At 39.9% G+C, this 23,879-nt stretch overlaps 2 protein-coding genes across 9 annotated transcripts in view; one reads left to right on the top strand and one right to left on the bottom strand.

Moving 5' to 3' along the window:
* The window catches only part of LOC111250488 (uncharacterized), a 48,972-nt gene that overhangs the window by 4,523 nt on the left and 20,570 nt on the right, over positions 1–23,879 (top strand). For both annotated transcript variants that reach the window (XR_015327516.1, XM_022805833.2), the window contains exon 2: positions 11,327–11,573. Coding sequence is in view for 1 of the 2 variants with exons in the window: in XM_022805833.2 (XP_022661568.1) it covers positions 11,327–11,573 (247 nt within the window). In the remaining variant the exon portion in view is untranslated. The remainder of the gene's footprint in view (positions 1–11,326; positions 11,574–23,879) is intronic.
* LOC111250489 (uncharacterized) lies at positions 1,326–23,205 on the bottom strand. Of its 7 annotated transcripts, XR_015327518.1 has the most exons (7): positions 21,692–22,103; positions 21,028–21,137; positions 11,196–11,303; positions 7,230–7,385; positions 6,789–6,814; positions 6,250–6,443; positions 1,326–1,504 (listed from the first exon to the last, which is right to left on the bottom strand). XR_015327518.1 is itself a non-coding variant. In XM_086988796.1 (4 exons), the coding sequence occupies exons 1-4, from the start codon at positions 19,827–19,829 to the stop codon at positions 1,478–1,480; spliced, it is 321 nt and encodes a 106-aa protein (XP_086844922.1). In that variant the 5' UTR covers positions 19,830–20,077; the 3' UTR covers positions 1,326–1,477. The 7 variants fall into 7 exon arrangements, 1 of the variants encoding a protein (XP_086844922.1); XR_015327519.1 differs by lacking the exons at positions 11,196–11,303; positions 21,692–22,103 and adding an exon at positions 23,105–23,205; XR_015327520.1 differs by lacking the exons at positions 11,196–11,303; positions 21,028–21,137; positions 21,692–22,103 and adding an exon at positions 8,825–9,608 and having other exon boundaries at positions 6,250–6,367.

Consider the following 23,879-nt stretch of genomic DNA (forward strand, 5'->3'; position numbering starts at 1 on the left):
ATGTTTGCCCCTTCGGCACCACTATATTGTTCCATAATGCACGAACGTGCAGATATCATTTTAACTACTGAAGTGATCAGGCGTGCATGTGCACGGCCGCTGCTTCAACTCTGTAAGATCATTCGAGAGCTAGACAAATACAGAATGATAGATGCCTGAGAACAAGGTACATTACCATACATGTGCTAAGGATCTGCTAAGAGGTCAGTTAACGTTGGTTAGTACTGACCGTTTTTGGCCAGTTAAAGTTAAAGTCGCATATCTCAGGTAATAGAAGTTGCAACGGATCGTCGTTGGTGTCATTTGGAAGTTGAGACTTGATAATAATAAGGATGTGCTAGATAGTAATAGATGTGCTAAAACAATTGGAATATTTTTATTTAGCAAAGTGCATTGAAAATAAGTGTAATTCCTGAAAAAAAATTGCTATATTTTACAATTTCAGTACGATGAAGGTGCCAGTGCTATAAAAAAAAGAAATTATTCTGTTTATGATTAAGATACGTGATCAGGAAAGCGGGCCAAATATAATTCTATCGATTTTGTTCTAAAAAACCTCGTTGTGGAAAAATGCTACTCACAGGGATCGATCAATTGTGGAAGAAATTAATGAACTTACTGTGTTAGTTACCACCAAGAAATTAAACATCTACCACCAAACATTTTTAAACCATTGGAGGAAGGTGACTGATTGAGGTCCGAGGCTACAAAAGGGTCCATGTTTGGGAGCCACATGAACTCGATCCTATCTCCATCCACGAAAACCTACAGCAAAATCGAGCCATTTCTAAACTGGCTCTAAAGATTAATAAAAAGTGGGTTACATACGATAATAATGTAACGCAAAAAATAAATGTGCCCCAGAATCTGTAACCAAGTTGAAATTGATGCCCATACAACTCAAGCTATGTATTTTATAGGCTTGGTGAAATATCATGCATTATGAGTTGCTGACGCCTGACAAAACGATTGATTCAGATTTTTATTACAAACTACCAATAAGATTACAAAGAGCCGAACCTAGAAAAAAAAAGAGCGAATATAAAACGCGTCGTCTTTCACCATAACACCCATACGTCCTTAGCTACTCGGCGATCGTAAAGACAACAACAGGAGAAATCTCAGTACGTCTGCCGTATACCCCAGATTTTTTGTGCTAGACTTTGATCTGTTCCAGTTTGCACAGAATACCCTTAATGGCATTATTTAGTTTCAATAGACAACAGTGACCTTCCACTTCGAAATCCCAGAAGTTCTACATGGATGGAATGTACCAATGGTGCTACCAGAAAAACTAGAAAAGATCATAAATCAAAATGGTGCATATTTATTTTACCAACATTATTTCAAAATCTAGAAAATCACTGCTTCAATTTTGGCTTGATAATGCTCAATACTCTTTCAGTAACCTAATAACAATATATATTAGAAACCGAAGCTAGTAGGTTGCCTAATGCCGAAAGATGCTCGCACTCATTCAGGGTCCGTGCCCTAGATTTGCCACCTGAAAATGTCACGTAAGACGTATGTCTTTATTTACTAGATAGAACAAAACGCAAAACTGTAGATGAATAAAACTACGGAAGTCGTCATGAATTTCTCTAGTTCACGGCTTGCACGTAAGAGCGCAGTCTGTTTTATTAGGGAGACGACCTAGAAATTATTCTACGCTATTTCGGTTTTTCTGCTTAAAATGCGACGGTATTTTCCGGATGCCCACATAAACTGCGGGCAAAATACTATAGGACAAAATAAATACTCTGTGATCTATTTTTGGGTCACGAAAGAAAGCCAAAATGATCTGAAGTATCAACCCATTGACTTAATACACTTAAATAGAAGCTGTATGTACAAAAATGAAGGAATTTTTTTTTCTACGTATGCACTGACGTCAATGATAACGTTTATAGCATGCAGTAAGAGTTCTGTCTTTCTGTATTTAATATCAAGCGTATATTGGCGTCGAAAGTTCCGCTCCAGTAAAAGCTGTACCTCGTAGAGCTAAACTTTTCTTCTATCTGTCAGCATCGGACCTTGACGAAAGGCACATGAATAGTATAAGAAATCGCCCCCAGCTAGCTGTTTAGTGAATTGTTTTGAGACCATATAAAATACGTATTGAGCGAAAGCTTTTTGTCGTAGGTAAAATCCCGAACCATGAGCGAATATTTTAGCAGTTTCAAAGATGCGAACTTTCCAACTCTTCAGATGGAAGCATATGCTGAGCTTCGCGCTAATGAAGATTGCTTATGTTTCGCATGCTAAGTATTTCCACCCATTATGTAAACTTTTCCGAAAAGAATGAAGAGCCTAAAGTTGGAAAACTGTATAGGCCCATTTCGCTATTTGCCGATAGGACCATGGATAGCGCAGTGTGCAGAATGTCAGACAAATACACCTTATATACCATCTAGCCGCTTTCATGTACCTACAGTATGCTAACAAAGATGCAAAGTTACCGAATTCTGCTTCAGGGATAATAATAATAATAATATGTATTTGTTTTGTTTAGGTTATCACGTGCTTATGGTTCGTCGTCATCCATGTTAACGTATTACCTCTTCAAAATATTTGAAAAAAAAAAAGACAAAAAAATGTATAGTCAGTGAGAAAAAAAAAAAGGACTGTTTTCGAATAAACTTAGTATCGACTGAAATAATAGCAGTATAGCAGCCAGAGATCTGAGACAGCCATCATTTTAGAACTGTGGAGATACATTCTTTTATATGTGCCAGCTGCAAAGTTTAATACAAGAATACACTTTGTATCGAGCTGCTTTAGGCAGGTACCGGCAGTTCTCGATACATGATCTTTGATGTCCTTGAGCTTTAGTTTGTAAGCCATCTGGTAAAGAATGAGATCTGAAAAACTAGTGCAGCAAACTCCTTCATGAAGAACTCCTTCGTGAAGGAAAACGTTGCCAGTGTATTCCGTCTATAGCTTGTTCATCGTTTGGGTGAAAGACGGTAAGATTAGATACGATACGAAATTCGAGCTTACTTTTTTTCTGCTAATGTCATACCAATTGAGAAGAAAAATTTTTAGATATTTTTTTGTCGTGGCCATAATTTGGCTTGCCAATGTATTTACCACAGACTCTGAGCAGTTGGCCAAAGTGCTCTTCAACTCAAGGCTAAGACGTTTTAGTCTTAATGTTAAAGGGTGGGATTTTATTTCGAGACAGGGCAACATTTAGAGTGAACTTGTCAAAAGTTTTACCTGCGCGAATGAGCAGGTAATACGTATTAACTAAAGTTCAAATGTGCGTACGTATACGCAGCCCGTTAACTCCTAAGATATAAATGTTTCGGATTTTACGTTCAGCAGTGCCATTAAGCATCGCTTTCTAGTTTTCAGCGCCGATATATATACAAAATACGCCATTGCCAATCTTTGCTGTTTTTGTGTCCAAATATAGAGGCGGCGAAATTTGCAACGTATCCGCTGAACGTGATACGTTTGGATTAGTTCTCTTTTTCGCATCGCGTTCGTCGTCCTTGTAACCTGAATGGTAAAAGTGTATAGAACGAGCTGTCGTTGTGAGACATAGTTGCCTAAATCCCACAGGGGTGTTTGTATTCTGCCTCAAATCTAGACCGATGGTTGTCAAACACTGTTTGAAGTTTCTTCTGCTTTGTACTTATTTCGTTGCACTCCTGGGAATTGGCGACTTTGTATCCCAAGAAGAAGCCGTACCGCCGCGATCAGGGCAGACATCCCTGGGAAGCGGCACTTGTTTGCCATGTGTCGAACAACAGCCGACACAAATGCTACGCTGATAGCGCCGGGATGATGCGATGAGTGTATTAACTGTAGTAGCAAGTGGGGTTAGAAGCACCCGGATTCATCTCATTCCCCATTAGAGCACCCCAAGTTGCCTGTGGTGGGTGCTCATGAACGTGTACGTATGCCGACGCCGGTCGAAGTCTTGCAAACGGATGTCTAATAGTGGTCAGCTAGCCTTGAAGCGCGTCTTTTACTAGGGTAACATCCAATCAGCGGTTACCGCTCATGGCTCGCAGCAGAACTCCAAGTAAAGATGTCTGTTTTTGTTGAAGACGGCTGATCACCATCGCCAACGCATTCCCTAGGGGATTACCATTGTATTAAGAGTGATAGTGTCCCTGTAAGAGCTAACCAGCCATGACTGTACAAGGATACAATATGTTTATTATTCACGCATGGGGTATAGTGCCACAAGCGCAGGTGCTGCCTATCAAAACAACCCCTTGTATTGCTGTGAACTTACATGATGCGGCGATACATGGGCACAATGTGCCATGGAAACTGTGTCTAACCCTTGTATGCACCGGCATTTTTTCTGAGAAATCCGATGGCAATTGTTGATACTGTGTTTGTGAAATTCGAACCATCATAGAAACTCCGTTCGCATTCTACATGTATATATAAACACGAAGATATAATACAGAACTTCATCCACGCCGCTTATATGAAAATATCTTTCCTCGTGCAATAGTGCGCAAAATTAAGCTGCCGCTTACTTATCTGTCGTTAAATGTTTCAAAAACAGACGCATCGCTTTAGAAATTACCGTGCAAGTGGCCTACAAGGGGTGGGTAACACAATTATTTAACAAATGAAGTTTAACTATAATAAAGTTGTCAGCCTTTAAAGTAAAACTCGATGCAACGTAATAACCGCAGGGCTGAAGTAGTTAGCTTTACATTCATATAATATCGTTCTCGAAATACTGGCCAAATCTGCCTATTCTCTTTCACAGACAGCAGATACAGGTTGATGACTGGATATTGACCGCCCAAAGCAGTGGTCAAAGCGTATCTAGTAGGTATCTTAGCAGAAATGGAACGCCCCATAACCATTTCTGTTCTGTTTTTGTTCCTCTTGACCAAGCCATATTGGCATAATTACTCTGTCATTTTCTACTCTTCCATTTGTAGTTTTCGGTGATAGATACTATTATAGACTCATTGTGAGTACCAAAATATCAACTTTTCTTTGATGAAACAGTTAGCCTAACGCAGCAATTTAACGAGTCCCACTGATTAGGGTTTTCAGTAGTAAACTCCTCAAAGTAGGCCATACATATTCATTACTACTCATACATTTCTAATTATCCATTTAACGATCGAATCAGGAATTCAACAAAGGCTGTTTGCTATAAAAGCGGTGGATAGGTGGATTTCGAACGAGTTGCCAGCTGAATGTTTAAGCTAGCATACTTTGAACTTAGTATGTGAAGCCTTGTACGATCGAATTATTTTGAAAGCATCTTTCGTTCCTAATAAGGGTCTAATAGGACAATTCTACTGACTACGTAAGTAGTTATTGTCTCCCGTCAACTTTGCTTCTAAAAGACAAGTAAGATACAATCTGCAGTAGCCCACCGCAATTATAATACACGACTGGCTAGATGCTGCAGCTTTTGATTATCCAATAATAGATCTTGCCTCCTTCTAAGGTATTCATTTAGGTATTCATTAAATTGTTCGTTGTAAAGAATATCTACATACATATGTACATATTATCATATGCACATATGTATTGGAGTGGACTGGTTTACTTTATCGATGACTGACATGAACGAGCATTTCATAGTCATTCGCTTGGCGCTTATCCGGCATATCCTCGTTCTGCAGCAGATACACTTTTGCGTCTAGTGACATCCTCGTGACCTCCTCGTGCACGTGTCGGGTGGGCCTCCTTTGCTTCCGCAAGCAGCTGCGGTGCACCCTGAGTGCACAGCTTGAGGTGTTCGACACCGTTCGGGGGGCCCTGCGGCACGAGTCCGCGGTAACAGGTTTGTGCAAACAGACCTACTGCCGATCCGAAGCGCAACCTGTGGTCAGAGTAGGACTCACTGTCATCCAGGTGTGCGCTCTGTCCAATGAGATCGATTCTCACGTCTTTCATACATTCGTACGAATTCGTAAGCCTGTTGCCGAGGGCTTAGCAACAGAATAGACAGATTCGCAATCGGCATGCACCGCAGCCGCGCTCGTACTTATTTGCTTTAGTCCATACGCTCCCTTGCCGGGAAATAGCATAGCATCAGCCGGCGTGCGATTTTGCTTTATTTCTAGATGGCTTCGAAAATAGCTTGGCAGTGCCAAGACCTCGACTCTATTTTGACAAAGTCGGTTTAGCATAGTGTGTCACCATTTCTTGTCACCAGGTGTTGTACTTAGTAGGAGGATTAGGAGATATAAGAATTAACGAGTTTGCGCCACGGCCTTTGAATTTCACGATGTCAATACATCCGGAACTTACCTTTATGGTCTGCTTTGCCTCGACAATCGGAACGCGCAGAAGCTGCGTGTTTTTTTCCTGAACACCTTTTGTCGGTGCGCCGCTAGAAGCAGAACGTCGGACTTCTTTGCTGTATAGTCTTGAACCATTTGCAGCCAAATTTAGCGGAGTTAGAGTTTTTCGTATAAAAACGGCGGAAAGGGTGCAAATGGGTGCTAAAACAAAAGATCACTATCACTGAGAAAAACGCAATACTTCCTTTTGGAAGGCTCATTACATACTATTAATCTATAAACATTTTTAACCGCAGAGGAAATACGTTCGAAGTAACAAACGAATCAGCAACAGGGTTAGCGAATAGGCCGGAAGGGTATTTTATCTCAATAAAACATAATAATACGAAAAGCAATTAAAGAGACATAGAAAGACTACATTTTCACTAGAAAAATTCTCACGTTCGTTACTACGGCTACTTCTATTTGACGATCTGACTGTACCGTAACGCTCACTGAAACATCGCGACCTCAGTTAATGAGGTCCTCATATCTAATTATTCTTACATCAGAGCTGTAGTACGTGATTTATCCTGTAAATTGACAAAAGGGACTTTTAATATTTTAGCAAAAAAAATCAATACGGTAGATGTTTTTTTTAACGCTTTGTCGAATGCCTGGCCATCCATTTAGACAGTTTTATTTTCTAATAACATACATTTACTAAAATTTGGAAAACCAATAACGATAATCATCCTGATCATCATTTGCGAGATAATAATAATAATTTGTACCTCACTAACACAGACGCAATAGACAGCCAATAATCCTTCCCTGATATAATACAGATCTTCGTCGTATTTTAATAATTTCATGTCACATATTCATAATTACTCTAGTATGATTTTCACTGGATTTTTATTCGTATGCATTGCTTAGTTTCCGTTTACCATTTTGTCTTACTCGTACGTGCATCTTAATCAACTATATATGAGGATTACATCTTACCGCAATGGAAGAACTTCCAGAAAGCTCTTTGTAGAGTATCTGAGTGTCAAATTTTCATAGACATTAGAAGCAAACAGAAAACGCTTCAAGGTTAGCACTCTACTTTCCCAGTGAGTCAGAAAGAGACCCCTGCTCCTTACACGATCGTGAAAGTACCTGTAAGCAAAGGGTCCTGTAAGGCTTCATCAGATACGACGGACCTAAGCTTAACGCCAATCACATGTAAGCTAGGTTCACATGACTACATATATAAGAGGACTACTCCGCAGTTTGCTCCTGAAAGACATGTCACTTGGTCGTTGCGGCGGCGCGTATTATAGCTTTACGTGAACGGGAGCACGAAAATAAACCTTTACATCACATGACCATGGAGCATTCGTCATATGTAAGCAAGAATTGTTTGACGGCCTATACCAACATGATACACACCCATGGAGTACCGAAAAGATGTATTTGAGTAGCTCGTGTCAGCCTTTGATTGATTTTGTACATCGACTATGCTGAGTCACGACCTAAATGTGATGCTATGGTTTAGCTTCTTTTTTGTTCAGGAGAAGAAAGCACGGATTGTAACCGTGATCGTTTAACGCAGCACCCTTTTGATATAAAAAGTACGTTTCAGCCAGTTCGACTTAGCAGATCGATTTAAATAATAAACTGACTATTCTGCACTGATAATAGTAACTTGTCATTTTGGCGTATCCTAATTGCTTTCGTGCAAAAGTTATAAAGACCGCCTGTTAGATTTGAAGGTCACCTTGACACCTTTCAACATGATTTGAACGCCACTCCAATCAAACCAGCCACACTGCTGTATTATTGACGAACTTTTCTTATGGCTCAGCGTACGTGCATGGGTCGAATGGTCCAAGAATTTGAGACCCGACGGATTCAGTGGATGATTTCAAGGCTTCTACATACTCGAAGCGAATGCAAAAAAAAAAAAACGATCTTTACAGCGATACTTCAGCCCGTTCGAGCTAAGACATTACGGCAACATATCAATATCGCTGACGAGTGCCAGCCTTTTGGACGTGCATTTACCCTTGCGAGTGAGACTCGGTGGTGGATACTGTCACCGCTGTCCTGCCCTTCTGGGACATCGGCCCCAGAGCCGCTACAATCTACCCCCATATGCTGCAACGTATCTCGTTTTCGTCTTCCTCAAGACAGATCGTTCTACTAACACTAACTGCTCTCGAAACTTTGGTCAGGCTTAATCGTGTGTCTCACCACCATGTAATATCACCAATGGGCAATAACAGATCCATTTATGCTTTGACGTATTGGCTAGAAACTTACCAAAAGCTGATATCTACACGATCGCTGCTCAACAAAACCACCAAAAAACGAATAAAAAAAGCACCAACCGCTAACCGAAACCATTCATGAATGGGTTCGAATTATATACGTAATGCGTGGAGAAAAAGACGAGACAAACGAAAAACGACAACTGATTTTGTTGTACGATATCAAAAGACCGTTTAGTCAAACCGAAAACGACAGCCGGATGGAGGATGCTGAGCCTCTACGTGCACAGGTTTTATCATCTTACAGAATATGTCGTAGTAATCACTTCCGTGCCGGTAACTCACGATGTATTCGTTGAAGAGGTACGACTGCCGAATTGTCAAGACGACGACTAGTACGATAGCAACCCAGTTACTTTCTAACGAGACAAGACAACGATTTATAGTGCTGTCATGTGAATCCATTAGGTAGGCAAGGTCACCACCACGCCAATCAATAAGCATGTAGGAATTGTGCGATTTGGAAAACAATAGCTTGGATTCCACATCTTACGTTTAGTTTACTGCTTTGGACAGCTTGTTTGAGATAAACCACGAGAAACACACAAATACAATTCAATTTTGGGAAAAGACGATTCATCCGGCTGAGGAACATTCAATTTAAAGACGTCTGGGTCTGTCACTGTCGTCGCCATAACGACTGTTGGTGAAGCTGTGGTCGTTGCTTGGACTGACTCTTCCACAGCATTCTACGGACGTCATAGTCAATGGCATGATACAAGCACGGTCAAGTCCTTCATGTTGAAGCAAAAAAGTAAAAAAAAAAAACAGAAGAATCAGCTCGAACAACCGCTACTGCTGCAACCACAAGTAAGATCGGTGCTACCGATAAGGCTGTCTCCGTATCGATCGCTGCCCACCACATAAAGTTTCCTAGTTTCTCAGTTCCGCTGCGGCAGTTCCCTCATCAGACTGTTGTTCCCAGTAGCTCGCGCGTATTTTAATGCTAACTGTAGTATCGCGATGGGCACACTGCCCAATCAGACGTCTTTTGTCCTACGTCTATACCATGTAGTTACACGTTCGGCCTGTGCGCTGTGACGAAAGGGTCTGCATGCGATACAAGCGAGTAGCGAGCTTACCAACGGGCCTGTCGATCTAGTGGCCGGCAGTTCGCGTAAAAAGTTAGAAAACGACGGACGAGGATTGATACCAAATTCATACGTGTTCCGGAATGGATTCATCGTCTTTGGTAGCTAGGCTCTAAAATACGAAACATCACCACGAACATTCGATAATAGCACGTATTGCTGACAAGCGTTCGCTCACACTTTTGAACTTTACCCTTACAGATCCCTGTTTCCCTAACAAGCGACCTCCAACTGCCAACAACTCGTGTCATTTTACTTATCTTCATGGCGTCGACGTAAAGATCCACAAGAACGGCCCCGGTCGCAACACGAAGATGAATCAAACAGCGTTTCTTTTAGATTTTATAAAGAATACACCAGCTGTATAGTGTGTTGACAAACTCCGACGCAAACTGTGAGGTTTTGGAGCTGGAGATGGAACTCGAAACGTATACATGGTGATGCTAAACTACTGATAAGGTCAATGGCATTGGATAACGGTATCGTTATCGTCGTATTAGAGGTTTATGACTTCCCGAAAAGCGAAGAGAATGGAAGCGGAGAAAAAGGACATTAAAGCACAAGATTTTGTCTGTCTGACGGTCATCCCTGGCCTCTTTTAATTTCGTCGTTGACATGTCAGCCCTCTACTTGATTGAACCCTTGTCGAAAGCTATACGTACTATATGTATTCCACGCTTGAATAACAAAAAACCATGACCACTGTGTTTTTACTGTTGAAAGGATTTCACCAATCACTTTATAGTCAATTGACAGCGAGCGGTCCGGTGCGGCCAGAGAAAAATGTCACTGTATATCACAGGCACCTAACTTAGCAAAATCTCAAGCCGAGAATTTGCCTTTTCTCATTCTCAGTCTATAAGCGTTTACAGTATGGAATGAACTTAGGCAAATGTATTAGACCTTCTGGCAAAGGTCATTACATGGATCTGACTTATGTTATCCTATTGCTAACGATAGTACAATCACTATAGGTTTGAAAGCCGGCTTATTAAATTATCGAGATCCAGGTCAGTATAACGTAACAAACAGACAATGATAAAGTACGTTTTTACGAGGTCAGCTCTTTAAACCCTACTTCGTATGGTAATCGAACATATGTTGTTTCTCAACTTTGTAACATCCGATCAATTTCCTAGGGTCACGTTCCGCTATGGCAAATTTGTGTATTCTTATTTTTCTGAGTTAAAGAATAATATCTGAATCGAACGCTCCTTTGCGGTACACACTAAACGACCTCGTGGTAAGGTCACGTTATGAATTATGTGAACTTTAAAATAAGATGATCGCTATTGAGCAATACCCCTTGTAAAGTAGATAGCATTTTAAATAGACTCACAGTGTTAAAATTGTATAACTTTTTTAATACCAGATTGTTGTAGCATCTGGACTATGTAACTCACGCACTTAACTCCATAACTCTCATACGGGAAAATTGTCATTGTCTCTTCCTAGATAGGCAGCACGTCAAATATACCCACATTAATGAGATCGTATAAACGTAAACAACAGCGTTTCTAACATCGCTTTTTTATGTTTTTCTTTATACCACCTTTTACCCTCACCTTTTGCTATTGCTCTGTCTCAAAAATGTCTTCCGTCATATCTTTCACGTTGTTGCTGCTGCGCTGGGCGACTCATCATCGGATCGTTTAACTCATCATCCACCGTCACTGCGGATTAATTCTTTTGTTAGAACAAAGCTACGTATTGTGCCAGGACGACAAGCGGCAGGATCTTGTACCATTCCCACGAATCGGTAAACGCCAAGGTCTCATTCCATTCCCAAGAATTGGCCGCTCCGTAGGTCAGCCATCGGTTCTCAGCGGGCCGTCTGTAGGAGGCCCAACTGAGGATGCTGCTATTGGGACAGGGCTCGATGATGATGAGAACAACTGGGAGAACGGCGCTGATACTGCCTACATGCTCGTACCCGATTACATGTAAGTTACTCTAGTTTCTGATCGCCTTTTTGTTTGCACTGCGGTGCGGCCTCATGAGGGCGGGCCACATCCTCATATTATGGTTCGTTTTACTGAAGCTTTGGTCAGTATGGACATTTTAAAACGAGCCGACTGAGAGGCGTCTAAATAAGCTCATTTCACTGACTTGCAAACGGTGCGTTTGGTATTTTTATCAACTCGTGGTTTGGCTAGATCTTTTATAACAGCGGCACAAAAAAGTGCCATAAACACTATGAAAAAATGGGAATTGACTAAGAAATTTAGCTAGATCTCATGAATTACGTATTATATGGCGTCTGTTGAATACATCATTGCGAGGTTTGAACCAGCTCTTTTTCGGCTATGCAACTTATTCTTCAATGGTTTGTCCTAGTATCGAAGCAAGCAACGACATCTAAATTCTTTCAATTATAGTTCTAGTAAGAATTTTAAGTGGAATCAGTCACACTTTGCTGAAATATGTAAGACAATGAGAATACCGCCAAGGACAAAAACAAATCACTATGTACCCTTCGGAGTATCTGTTTTTTTTTTTTTTTTGATAACCTCACATGGTTAATGCTCATCAACCAACTCGACCATGCGCGTTTTGAATGCGTTAGGAACGGCCTGTAGAAACTCAAATTACATGCATCGTTCTATGAGGGTTTGCGGAATTTTCTAGCTTTTTGTAGTAGTCATGCCTTTACATCTGGCTCACCCAGTAACAACGGTCTTGCTACTGCCACTTACCTCTAATGCTTATTATCTATTTATTTTTTTATCTATCTACCACTAAGACCTATTTGCACGATGATCGTATATGTTTCGTGTACTAGTCTGGTATATATGGTGAGTAAAGCATTTTTGAGCGTCTTACTCAATCGAGACGAAAGCTTTCTGTAACTACTGTGGATGGCAGCTCTCTATAGCGGCTAATATACTAAACAATTCGTTAAAATCCGCGCTGTTATCTCCGCCTGTTAAAAATAGAAAACAGTCAGCTAGAAATAAATCTCTCTCTACATTGACTCTATGGCGAACCACCGCGCGAATTATGACTAGTCAACATTGCCGAAGAGCCGGGAGGTGGAAACATCAGCGAGCAAAAAATACTCCAATCTAATGACAATGAAACAAAAAGCCGCTACGATTTTAGCTGTTAAAAAATTGGCCAGATCATACCAAATGCGTGTGATGAAGAAACTCATTCTATTATAGGCATTAGCGGTACAAAATATTTGGCGACAAGATACGTGGAACTCAGACAATGTACATATATGGAACCCTTACTCAGTTCAACGTTGGGGGCGTAGAAAAGACGCGTACACAGCAATCGATTTATGAAACTATGTTTAAATATTCATGGCTGCTTATATAGTCGCCACTATGCATTCCGCATCGTTATGCTTAAGGAGGGGTCACGGAAACTTGTTATCCTTGAGCTCTATATATATATATATATTTGGAGTCTCGTTATTCGATTGTTTTTGACTTATAACTTAACACTATTGTAAGTAAGTTTACCCTCTGCGGTGTCAACTGAAATCTGATCAGGGTTTTCTGTGGGATCTGAGCCCCACGGGGCTGCCGTTAATAACAGCAGGTTCAAGCCACCTCAAGAAAAATCGAGTTACTCAGAGCGAAAGACTGCCTGAGCGGAGCCAGTGCTATCGTTCCGTTTACAAACAGTGTCAAGCTAAGATACCTAAGTAACCCGTTCCCTTCACAATATCTATAGCTAACTGAAGTACACATTAGCGTTTGGAGAAGTGGTTCTTATTATCTCGTGGTTTACTGAGTGTATTTTACCTAAAATTTCTGTGGTTTCATCATTTAAGTTTTCAATATGGTGTGCTAGGCATAGAGATTTTAGCCCATTATAGATAAAAGTAAAGATAAAGTCTAGCTCCAAAAGTTTTACCAGTAACTGACTCCAGGACGCTAATTTTTTCGATAACGGTACTAAAGTTCTTCGAGTATGATGTTGGCACAGGTCGGCTGGACTTTCAAATCTTCCTTAAAACCCCTCTAGATACGCACGTCAACGTTCAAATAGTGCATTGTTTTTTTTCGAGAGCAAAGACAGAACAACGCATTCATGATCGCCGTAGAAATACTGACCTGGCATTTATCCCTTTAAGGGCGTTGGAAATTTGCCCTCTATGCATATCGCGAACCCGTGTACTTGCTTTTTTTTTATACAGATGCCGCCCGTACTTCCGGAAATGATGGCGAAATCGATCGATTTTTATCGCTTGAATGCGGACGACTATCTAAGTTTGCGAAGCAGAAGCAGAAGCTTGACTCAGCAATATACGCATAAGAAATAGTAAATAAGACATAAGGTAGTTCATCAAAATACAAAGTCCCTATATAACAAGAAAGAGCTAACTATTTAAACACGCATATACTTTTATAGGCCACTAAATAGCGTTCGCCCCTATACCGATTTCTATATAATCAGATTTTCCAATCTAAACTACTGTCCTGCCAATTATATCTGTCTCGAGACGATTTTCTGACCTATTTACTTTCGCTTATCTACTAAAATTGATTCTCAAATAATTATTTAACTCGAAACGAAAACAACAATGCCAGGTCGACCGCAAAGCGATCGTTCCGTAAAATCATGGTGGTAAAAAAAAGAACTTACACGTTTTACTTCTGCCTACTATAATTACGCCTGGTGAAAGCTAGGAAGGGATAGGGAAAAGAGTGCGATCCACCGAACGGACGTCCATTCAAAATAGGACTTATCAAACAAGGATGAGCCGAAATTCGTCGCAACTCTCTTATTGGTCACGTTTCAATTAATCATTGTTTCGTAACTCTGCAACATTGAGAAGCCGACAGTCAATTGCTTCCGTGTGTACTTTTGCTAAATTGTCGATAACACACAGATATTATATTGTTTCATTTTGAAATAGCACGAAAACAGTTTTAAACAGTAAAAAAAAAACCCCGGCCATCCGTTTGTAAACTATTCACACAGATGACGATGATATCGTTATTATTACTACCGACGGCGTGTATACCTTGTTCGATGAACGGTATAAAAGGCTGTATCGCAGCCTTCTCCTGAACAGCAAAGCCGATAGCTTTGCCCATTTCACGTGCCAGCACAATAGTACGAGAAGTATTATTGTGATCAGATGTTTCTTCTATAACTGGCTTATTTTCCTCGAATCGCTCGCTTTAGATGGGTCACTGTCCAACCGTAACAACATACTTATTTACCGGTGCGTCTTGTTGGTCGTACGTAGGCGTTCTGTCTTTTGTTAGGCAGTTTAACTTGAATGTACGACGTCGTCTTCTACTACGGAACACAGCGCGAAGCGGCAGTGACGGGACGTCGTAAACGCGAGGTCAAAGTTTATAAAAGTATCCACCACCATAAACCCGGCCCAGTGGGCTGGCCACTTCCAGCCTTGGTGTCATTATCAAGGCCCAAATGACTAAGCCTGATCCAAAATACGAGAAAATTTGACACTATGTAGTGCGTAGTAAAGGCTAACGAGCATAGCCGTCCCTCACTTTATTCGGATCATCACTCATGCCATGTGCTTTGTTGGCTATTTATAACTGCGTGAAAAACATTTCAAGAAGTTACGCTGAATTAAAGCAACCAGGGCATTTACCTTGACGGAACTAGATTTTGGTAAAGGCAGATCTACGGACTATGAGATACGTTTGTTTATTCTATATGCAGAGTAGGCACGGCCAGTATGCACGTGTCAGATCCGAACAGCGTGTACCCGGAAGACATACGAGAAAGGTATTCGAATTAGAACAACAATAAAAAAATTCTCATACCCTTCGTAAATAATGCGTAACTGAATCAGGATCAGTTAAAATAGCCGCTACGCCGAAACCCTTTCAATGTCAATATCAGTCTGGAGCAACAACTCGCCTTACGTTTTATTCTACTGAAAGAAATGTTGTCGTTGAATTACAAGTTAGGGGCAGCTTGGTGAGTCGATAAATTATTTATTAAGCGATTTCACGAAGCAACTGTCTACAGTCAGGCGCATTAACTTTTACGGACAACCTCATTTCGTACGCAACAGAGCCACCTTCATTAAATTAGGTATGTCAGGAAAAACCTTCGAGGATACATTTTTCGTTGCAGCAGTGCCATGTTTGGCCAATGAGTATTTTCTGTTATGTTTTGTAACATACACCAATCATTATAATTATTGTACAGGATGAAATAGAGGTCCTTTTCATATATAACATCTAACATCAGTGTACATATGTATGACGAAAGTTCTAAAATGTCAAACATACTTTGGCTTGAATTTGTATATAAATATATATTTTGCAAATATTACAGATGACATGCAAAATGCTACCATTAAAAAGTTCTAAGTTAATTTTTCCGATACATTTTTCTTGGCACCGCCAGCCATCTAATCTAGTGGAACGTCCTAAATATGTTTCCGTCCAAAAGGGCCTAATCCCTTTCATTACGTACTGCTGTATATACTATTATCACAAACGTATCTTACTTTTCCAAATATTTTTTCAAAGTCCTTGTCGCTCTGCAATGCAAAAAAAGTACATAAATAAAGCCGCATATAAAAATTGTTTTTACCCATCAAAATGTACTGGCGGTTAATTACAGTATAACAGTCATTAAATCAATATCACAGTGCTGAAGTACATTGATTCAGCCGCGTATTTCTAAGGCTACGCAGTCCTAAGGCACGTTGATCAACTAGCAAAGTTCCTTAAGGATAAATATATCTTCAACCTTCGTCCTTTTTGCACATTCGTTCAATACATATGTACATAAAAATAGAAAAACAGTTAACTGCTTCTACAAGTAAAAACCTCTATCCTGTCTTCCATAGAATTACGTTTCATTTCTAAGCCCCTTTTTAACGCGTAAGAAATAATTGCACCTATATCAACTCAGCTAGCACAGGAGTTAATGTAACGGTTAAACATCGCACAAGACCTAGAACAGGATCACTAATCAAATTTAATGGACGACAAGGCGTTATTTAAATCTGAAAATTGAATTGAATTCAAGGATCGGGTACCGTTACAACATAAATATGAATAAATTAAACAGCTGCCACCATATTAAATGGAAGTCGTTCGCCTACAATCGTACTGGGGAGTACAGCCCTTTTATAGTTTACCCCCATGAGGCCTATCAGGGGTTGCAACTAAACCAGCCTAATTGTTGTTTACTGGCGTAGCTTCTGAAAACAATAATCCAGTTTACTTTGTTTGTATTCGTATGACCACTAACAGTTGACTAGGGGAAGGGGGTTTGATGAGGGTGAGCTTTACGCTGCTCCGCCTGCAGGTCCATTACGGCCTCACAAACGTTGACCCAGTAGACACAGACCAATTCTCTCGTTCTTGTACCTCTACTTTCAGTTGTCACTATTCGTCTGTCAAATAAGATATTTGATACAGGCAGAACAAAACCGAATGATCAACACCAACCAGGAGAACAGAGCGAGGTAAAGAACGTCTCTTTATTTTATCGACCAAATCAATATTGGGTTTTGGGTCGACAGGAGACAAAGCTTTCGTTCATTTCGAAACGTGAAGGGCCCCACCACTGCGAAGAAAGTGTTTACAGCAAGAACGCTCTTTACGGCCGTTTGTCATTTGTAGGTTTTTGTTTTTCTCGGCTAGTCATTTGCCCACATAGTATGAAATACACATAGGATGCGTGATGCTTGTGTGTCACCCGCCCATTGGCCTTTCCACTGCTCTCGTTTCATACGTATCTGACCTCGAAAAAGCATTGCCACAAGTAAACAAGTTGTTGATTGACAAGCAAACACTCTTGTTGATTGTGACGTCGACTGCCACCTGTAAAGTAAAGATTGAAGGGTATCGGCTTTTGGACAAGCACTCGAAACTCTGGTACTGGAAAAAGTTTGTTTTGGTTCGCGTGTACGAAGACTGGCAGCAAGATGAGCAAATGTAACAAAAGAGGGTGATTCAGCGTCGATTTATGTTTGCACATAACGATAGCAGGCGACGAAGGACAACATTAGACGTTTCTAAGACCACCTTCACCTAAGCAGCCAGTTGTGGGAACACCCGCCCCCCACCCAAAAAGATGTTCCCCACCTTTGCATTTTTCAGCGTACCCATAATACACTCATGGCAAGTAAGTATCGTAGATCGCAGTTACCCATTACGTGCTAAGAACTCTAACGAGCTGCGGTCAAATTATGAATGCCGGATATGCGCAGAAGTAGCACCGAAAATGTTCAAGCGTACAAAGTGGTGGTGTTGTCTACTTTGCACGAGCTTATGGTTGAATAAAAAAAAAAAACGCGCGAAGACGCATTAATTATCGCAACTTATTTAAAAACGAATGGACTATTGGCAGGTCATCGACAACTGCTATGTAGGCTTAAAATAAATGTATCAAGATAATGTAGAATCGTCGAAATGTCAGGTAGACTTGAATATATGAGCGGTAAAGTCGAACCGTTATGGTTGGCCTTTTGCTAAGACCCACCGTACACTCATCTTGATGTATTTGTCATTGTACTCATCGGTAATGATATATTATGCTAGACCTAAGTTTATGCAGTCTATATTCCGGTGGCTACAAAGTTATGAATGCTTAGGGTAAGGTAAGTTGAACTGAATTCGTTACCGATCAATGAGGCTTTAGATTACCGTCGCTATAGTAGTAAACGAATTGTTTTCGTCTATTCCTTCGTTATCCGATAGCCAGATTGTTATATATATTTTATGCGGCATCTGCTTTCATGACGCTTAATAACATTCAAATTGGTCTAGGCTTGCCTGGCCTTTCTAGTTAGTCTTCGGGCCTTAATATATGGACACATAATAGCAGATTCTTCATACGATGCAGGGTGAAGATTTGAACAGGTCGAGTTATGCAAAGAGGCAAACTACTAATATCTGAGAAAATTTATTATTTGTGTCCATATGTTGCTATATGCACCATAGGGACGGTTTTCCCCCTATCCTCCTATATAGGCCTATATATCTGTGTAGCGTACCTTCTTGTTTAAATGAAATAAACAGATAAATAGGCATTTGAAAATATTAGCTCGGAACAGATTGCGAACGAGAGCGAAGCGTATGCTACAACCCATTGCCACTGCAAGTAACAGATACATAGAGAAGACCGTTATAACAATGACGCCTGTTTGAGTGGTAAGAGATGCCATAGGTTCGTAGAAAGCTTTTCATCTGGAAGGTCTATTAATTTAGGCTAAAAACCACATTTAGATAGAAAAAAAAAACGTAGATATTTTATTGCAAGTTTTTTTTTTGCAAGTAGAATTGTCTAAAAGACACAAGAAGACAAGAATTATGTGGGTAGATTACTGATAATAGTCAGTGGAGGCTAGTAGAGAATAATATTCAACAAATGTAAACAATGACAAGCCTTTTTTTCGGCGGTGCAATATTTCCATTATTCGACTAAAGACGTCAGCTTTAGTTAATCTTATCACTCATACCGCGTAAGCGGACTTAATTACTGTGTATACATTTGTCAATTTTGTTAAGTATTTGTTTTTTTGACATGGTGCAATCTATCACCATCACTTTAAATGGTTTATCATCTGATAATATCTATTATCCGAAAGACGTATTGCCTATAACGTTTGCTCACAACAAAGCTCGTTTGGCGTTAAAATATATCGAGTCATAGGGTAAATATGTTTTGCTTTAAGACGATAAATGTTTGTTGGTGTATTGTTATTAAAAAAAAAATTATTGCTTGACTAATAGAAGTTATCGATTACCAATGAACAGCCGCCCGCGATTTTTACGATAGCTCTCTCAATGACGCTCACCAGGACAAAAACAATTTTAAATAGTTATTCATAATTGAATTACGAAAATAGTTCAAAAACATATATCGTACGTGTACTTCTGAGTGCAGTTCTTATGTAATTGTCTAAAGCTCTACCTTGATCAGCAACCAGGAGGAAACACACTACCTTCAAAGCGAATAAAAACTAACTGATATCCTAAAGGAATCAATTTGTTCTGCTTCTTGGCTTTTAGATTTTTCCTGATTGACCCTTAATACAGGCCTCCAGTATCTAAAATGACTGACTTAAATATGGACATAAATTCCAACTTCACTTTAGCAGATGTTCGCTATTTTAGATGTAGTCACAGCTTGTTGTAAGCTTAGCGGACTCTTCTTTGTTGGCACCTATTCTGAAAATTAGTAGATTAGGTCCGACGGGAAGCGAAACATGCTCACCTTTGTTTGCCGCAACCCATGAGGGGACAAGTACGGAGACAGGGGACATAAAGGCCGCAGGGTGAAACAAACGCGCCTACCTACGTTATTTCCTTTGGCTATGAATCAACCCAGAAAGGGAGAGCGCGTGTTAATGAGTGTCCCTTAGAGAGGGAGAGAGAGGCCTCTAATATCACAAGTGCTGCTCCTGAGTTCACACTCTCCAAGGTCGGTCGTCAGAAAGCATCTACCATCATTCTACGATTGAAATCAGATCATTTCTAGGTTAACCAAGTTTGATAAGAACCATTAATTTCAACAATCTGACCACTGCCAGCAATACGAAAAAAATCGTCGATTTTCATTATTTACTATTTAATCAAGGAATAATACTCATAGTAGAACTGTAAACCAAACGTGAGCGTAACTCATTCAGTCTATAAGTAGCGGCTTTTCAATCGCAAAGTAGTAGCCGTGACGAGACATGCTCATTTTGAACTCTGCTGGAACTTCAATTCAATGTTTTTTTTTATCGAAAGTACCTTTACCTATACATACGTAATAAATAAATTATATCGAGAACCGGACAACACAGCTGTTTTCAAAAACAGCAAAGGAATCCATAACAATTTTACGTTGAGACACAGACACAGCTAGATAATAAGGATCGTTTTATACAACTGTGTTATGCAGTTCCGATATTGCAGTTTTGACTCGTTTTAATTATGCCTGCCACCTTTTCGTTACTAGTGATTTTGTACATAGGCACGGAATATATAGGTGCATTTCGCACTTTCTCTAGGTGGGAAATTTCGCGCCAGGTCTTGTCAGGCTCATGCGCGGCCTTTTTTTTTGCAACTCGCAGAAAGCTCCGCCGTAGTGAAAGGCAGCTTAAGCGAGGTGCTTTAGAGAAGAGGATTCGAATGGGTCATACCTCTGTAGGCTCTCAATATCAGGTTATGCATGATCTGTTTTTAGAGTACAGATAAATTTTAAACCACATGGTCTCACGCCGTATTTAGTAAAAGTGTTCCCACACACGTTCTTTAGTTCGTCTTTGGAAAATTCCAGATGATCCACCTTATCTACCCGTAGTGTTTTTATTTTATGGTAATTTCTTAAAAGCGGCTGAAAAACTTTATGTGCTGCTGTAATTCAATAGGCCTTAAACAACCTGAATTTTTTTTTTTACTTAGCATTTACGGAAGTCTCTGTTACCTTAAACATCTGTGTTCTTACCCTTGTAGAATTTCGAATTTAGCTAGTTAAAATTTCCATATGGCCGGTTAGTGTTGCTTCTGTCGGACACAAGAAGAGACAATTCAAGAACAGGTGAAGTCGATTTGGGCCTGAAAAAGAAGTATCAGTGAGCAAAGACGTACAATTTTCTAAGAATGTTCTATTTTAAAAGCCTGATAAGATTGCCCTTGGCCGCACAACTTATACAAGCTCATTTTAGACAAATAATGGACTACTACGAACAAATAAGAAGCTTCTGCCTGAAAAACTGCGCCGAATAGATGATCTTCTCCACTATGAGCCCGTTACAAACTATGAGCAAAAAAAAAAAAAAAAAAAAAGATTTCTAGGATTTTGAACAGCTGCATTTCGTACAATGGCTAAGCACAAGTTGGTAACCGGATATAGAGAAATTTCTTGCAATCGTTTCACCAATGGCTTTTTTCTTCGCAAAAAATACTTGAAGCTTACAAAAACAATTACTTTTGACTTTGTATAGCCGTCAGTACTCATACTGAAAGCTTAGATTAAAAAAAAAAAATGCTTATATATACATGTATATTTTTTTGTCACAAACAAACGATATCATAATTGCTATATGGTGTGCTGTGGAATCCGCATATACGTGCACATGTATACCTGAGAGAAAAAGACGCCTGATTACCTTATTGAGCAATTTCAGATTACACTGAGATTGGTTACTGGAGGCGAGAGGGTACAAAAACTTGTGGAACCGGCCTTCAGATAAGTCATTCTTTCACCCTCCTTCATGCCTTTCTTATTTTTAATGTCTGCGCCGTTCACAAGCGTCTTCACCCGCTCCTATTCGAATGGTCCTTTCATATGAAACATTATGGCGTTTTTGGCACGCTTCCATCTGGCCTGTGGTCTCGTACGCTGAATGACGTCACGCAAGCCTTGCTTATTTTCTCGATTGGAGTTGTGATCATGTGAGTTGTCCGTGGCGGGTCAACTTACCACGCGAATTGGCACTCACACAGAAACCTAGGTCTTGACAATGCTTTTGTGCCTATATAAAGGGATATATTTGGCCCGTAACGTTCGCACTACCTATTAGTTATAATATTCTTGCAACGAATGTAAGTATAAAACATTTCCGCGAGCTTGCGATAAATCTGCTCGTTGTGAAGAAAACACCTAGAAAATAGCTGAAAAATTTGCAAGCGCTTATATGAAACAAACATTGCGGTGGGCCAAGGTATTCGAAGTAAAGCATCGTTAGCTGTTGACAGCTCAGTCGCTTTGCTTACAAAGAAAGGCCAAAGCTACTTTTGTCCAAATCCCTATTGGAAAGTAATATACTAATAAGGAACATTACATCTATAAAATCGTATGCACTTCGATATTAATAACGTTACTTTTGATTTAGCCAGCTGCAGTATTTTTCGTCGGACTTCCCTCAAGTCTGTAGCGGTATGAGGCTACAGCGCTTGCACAGTATCCCGCTAACAGGACATCTTAGAGTAGTGCTTCACTAAACATATTATATCCAACGGTTTATCGAGGTCCTGGAACGTTTGGTCGTAAACGAGTCCAGCGTTGCATTACGATAAGTTCGGCCATAGTACAGTTTACATTCCAGTTAGCAGGCGCATTAGTTCTTGGGCTGCTGCGGTCCTACCTCTTATTTCCGCCTTGAATCAGCTGAAACCGCTGACCTTCCCCAGTGTTTGGGTAGTCAATTATTGTATGTAAGTAGGACGTTCAGACAGATTCTGCATACATTTGTCCAATGGGGAGCCTAATCACAGACTATTGTCGTTAGCTGCAAGCAGTCGCTGAAAGACCACTTATATGATAGGGAAGATGAATCACACTATGCGATTGTTCTGCATTAGCTTTGCGCAGCCCAAGATATGGGGCTGGAAACAGTTTCATCAATGTTTTACTTCAACTCAAATGTACTCTCACTTCAACTGAAGCTCAAATGAATGAAGCACATTTTCAATTTATCACTCAGCCAGTGATTCAATTTCCGAATATTGTAAAGCAATATATCATCAATAAGTAACAAATATTCGCCGCAAATTTACATTTTAAAAAGGCTAAAACCTACCGGCATGAGTATCCTGTAAGGACGATGGTACCACGGCATCGTGGGACTTAATTGTTGCCGACTAAGAATTGTAATGATATTCACCCCCGGGTGAAAGGTAACTGCGCAGCAAACTGAAATGAAAAATTCAAATCATACAAAACCTCAGTGAGTTCCATCTGAAGACAACATTTAAAGCTTCATGGTTATGAATCGCCGCTGAATCAATCAAGTATAATGTACACATAGGAAATTCGAAGGCGATCTTTCACACTCAGTTATAACGATTAATGCTCTAAGCAGCGTAACTGCTTCGTATCTAGCTTACAATTAGAAAATTATAGTTTCTAAGAAGCTATTACAGGATACCGAACTCAAACAATCGATGATGTTTACAAGAACTACTCCATTGAAAAAATTTAATAGTACAACAAGTAGTTATCTTCTTCATTATAACCTTTGCATGGTAACAGTGTGATAACGGTATATATATATATATATATATATATATATGTTCAAAGAATAGTACTGCTTCAAACTTAAAATAATATTTTTATCCTTCATTTGTCTATCATGTGACTGCTATTTGGTTTCAATACATACGTATAAGTAATTCGTATATTAAATTTGTCAAGGAAATATGAAAATAAGTTGAGACGAAGTGTCTCAACTTATTCTAATATTCGAATAAGTTGAGACCGCCTATCATCCACTATGTAACTCAACAAATTTGAGAGATCAATCTGCCATCACGGGAAGAATATGTTTCTTCATATGTTGCTTATTGAGCTCATTA

The sequence above is a fragment of the Varroa destructor genome, unplaced genomic scaffold (genome assembly GCF_002443255.2).
Source record: "Varroa destructor unplaced genomic scaffold, Vdes_3.0 BEIS01000004.1, whole genome shotgun sequence".
NCBI lineage: Eukaryota > Metazoa > Arthropoda > Arachnida > Mesostigmata > Varroidae > Varroa > Varroa destructor.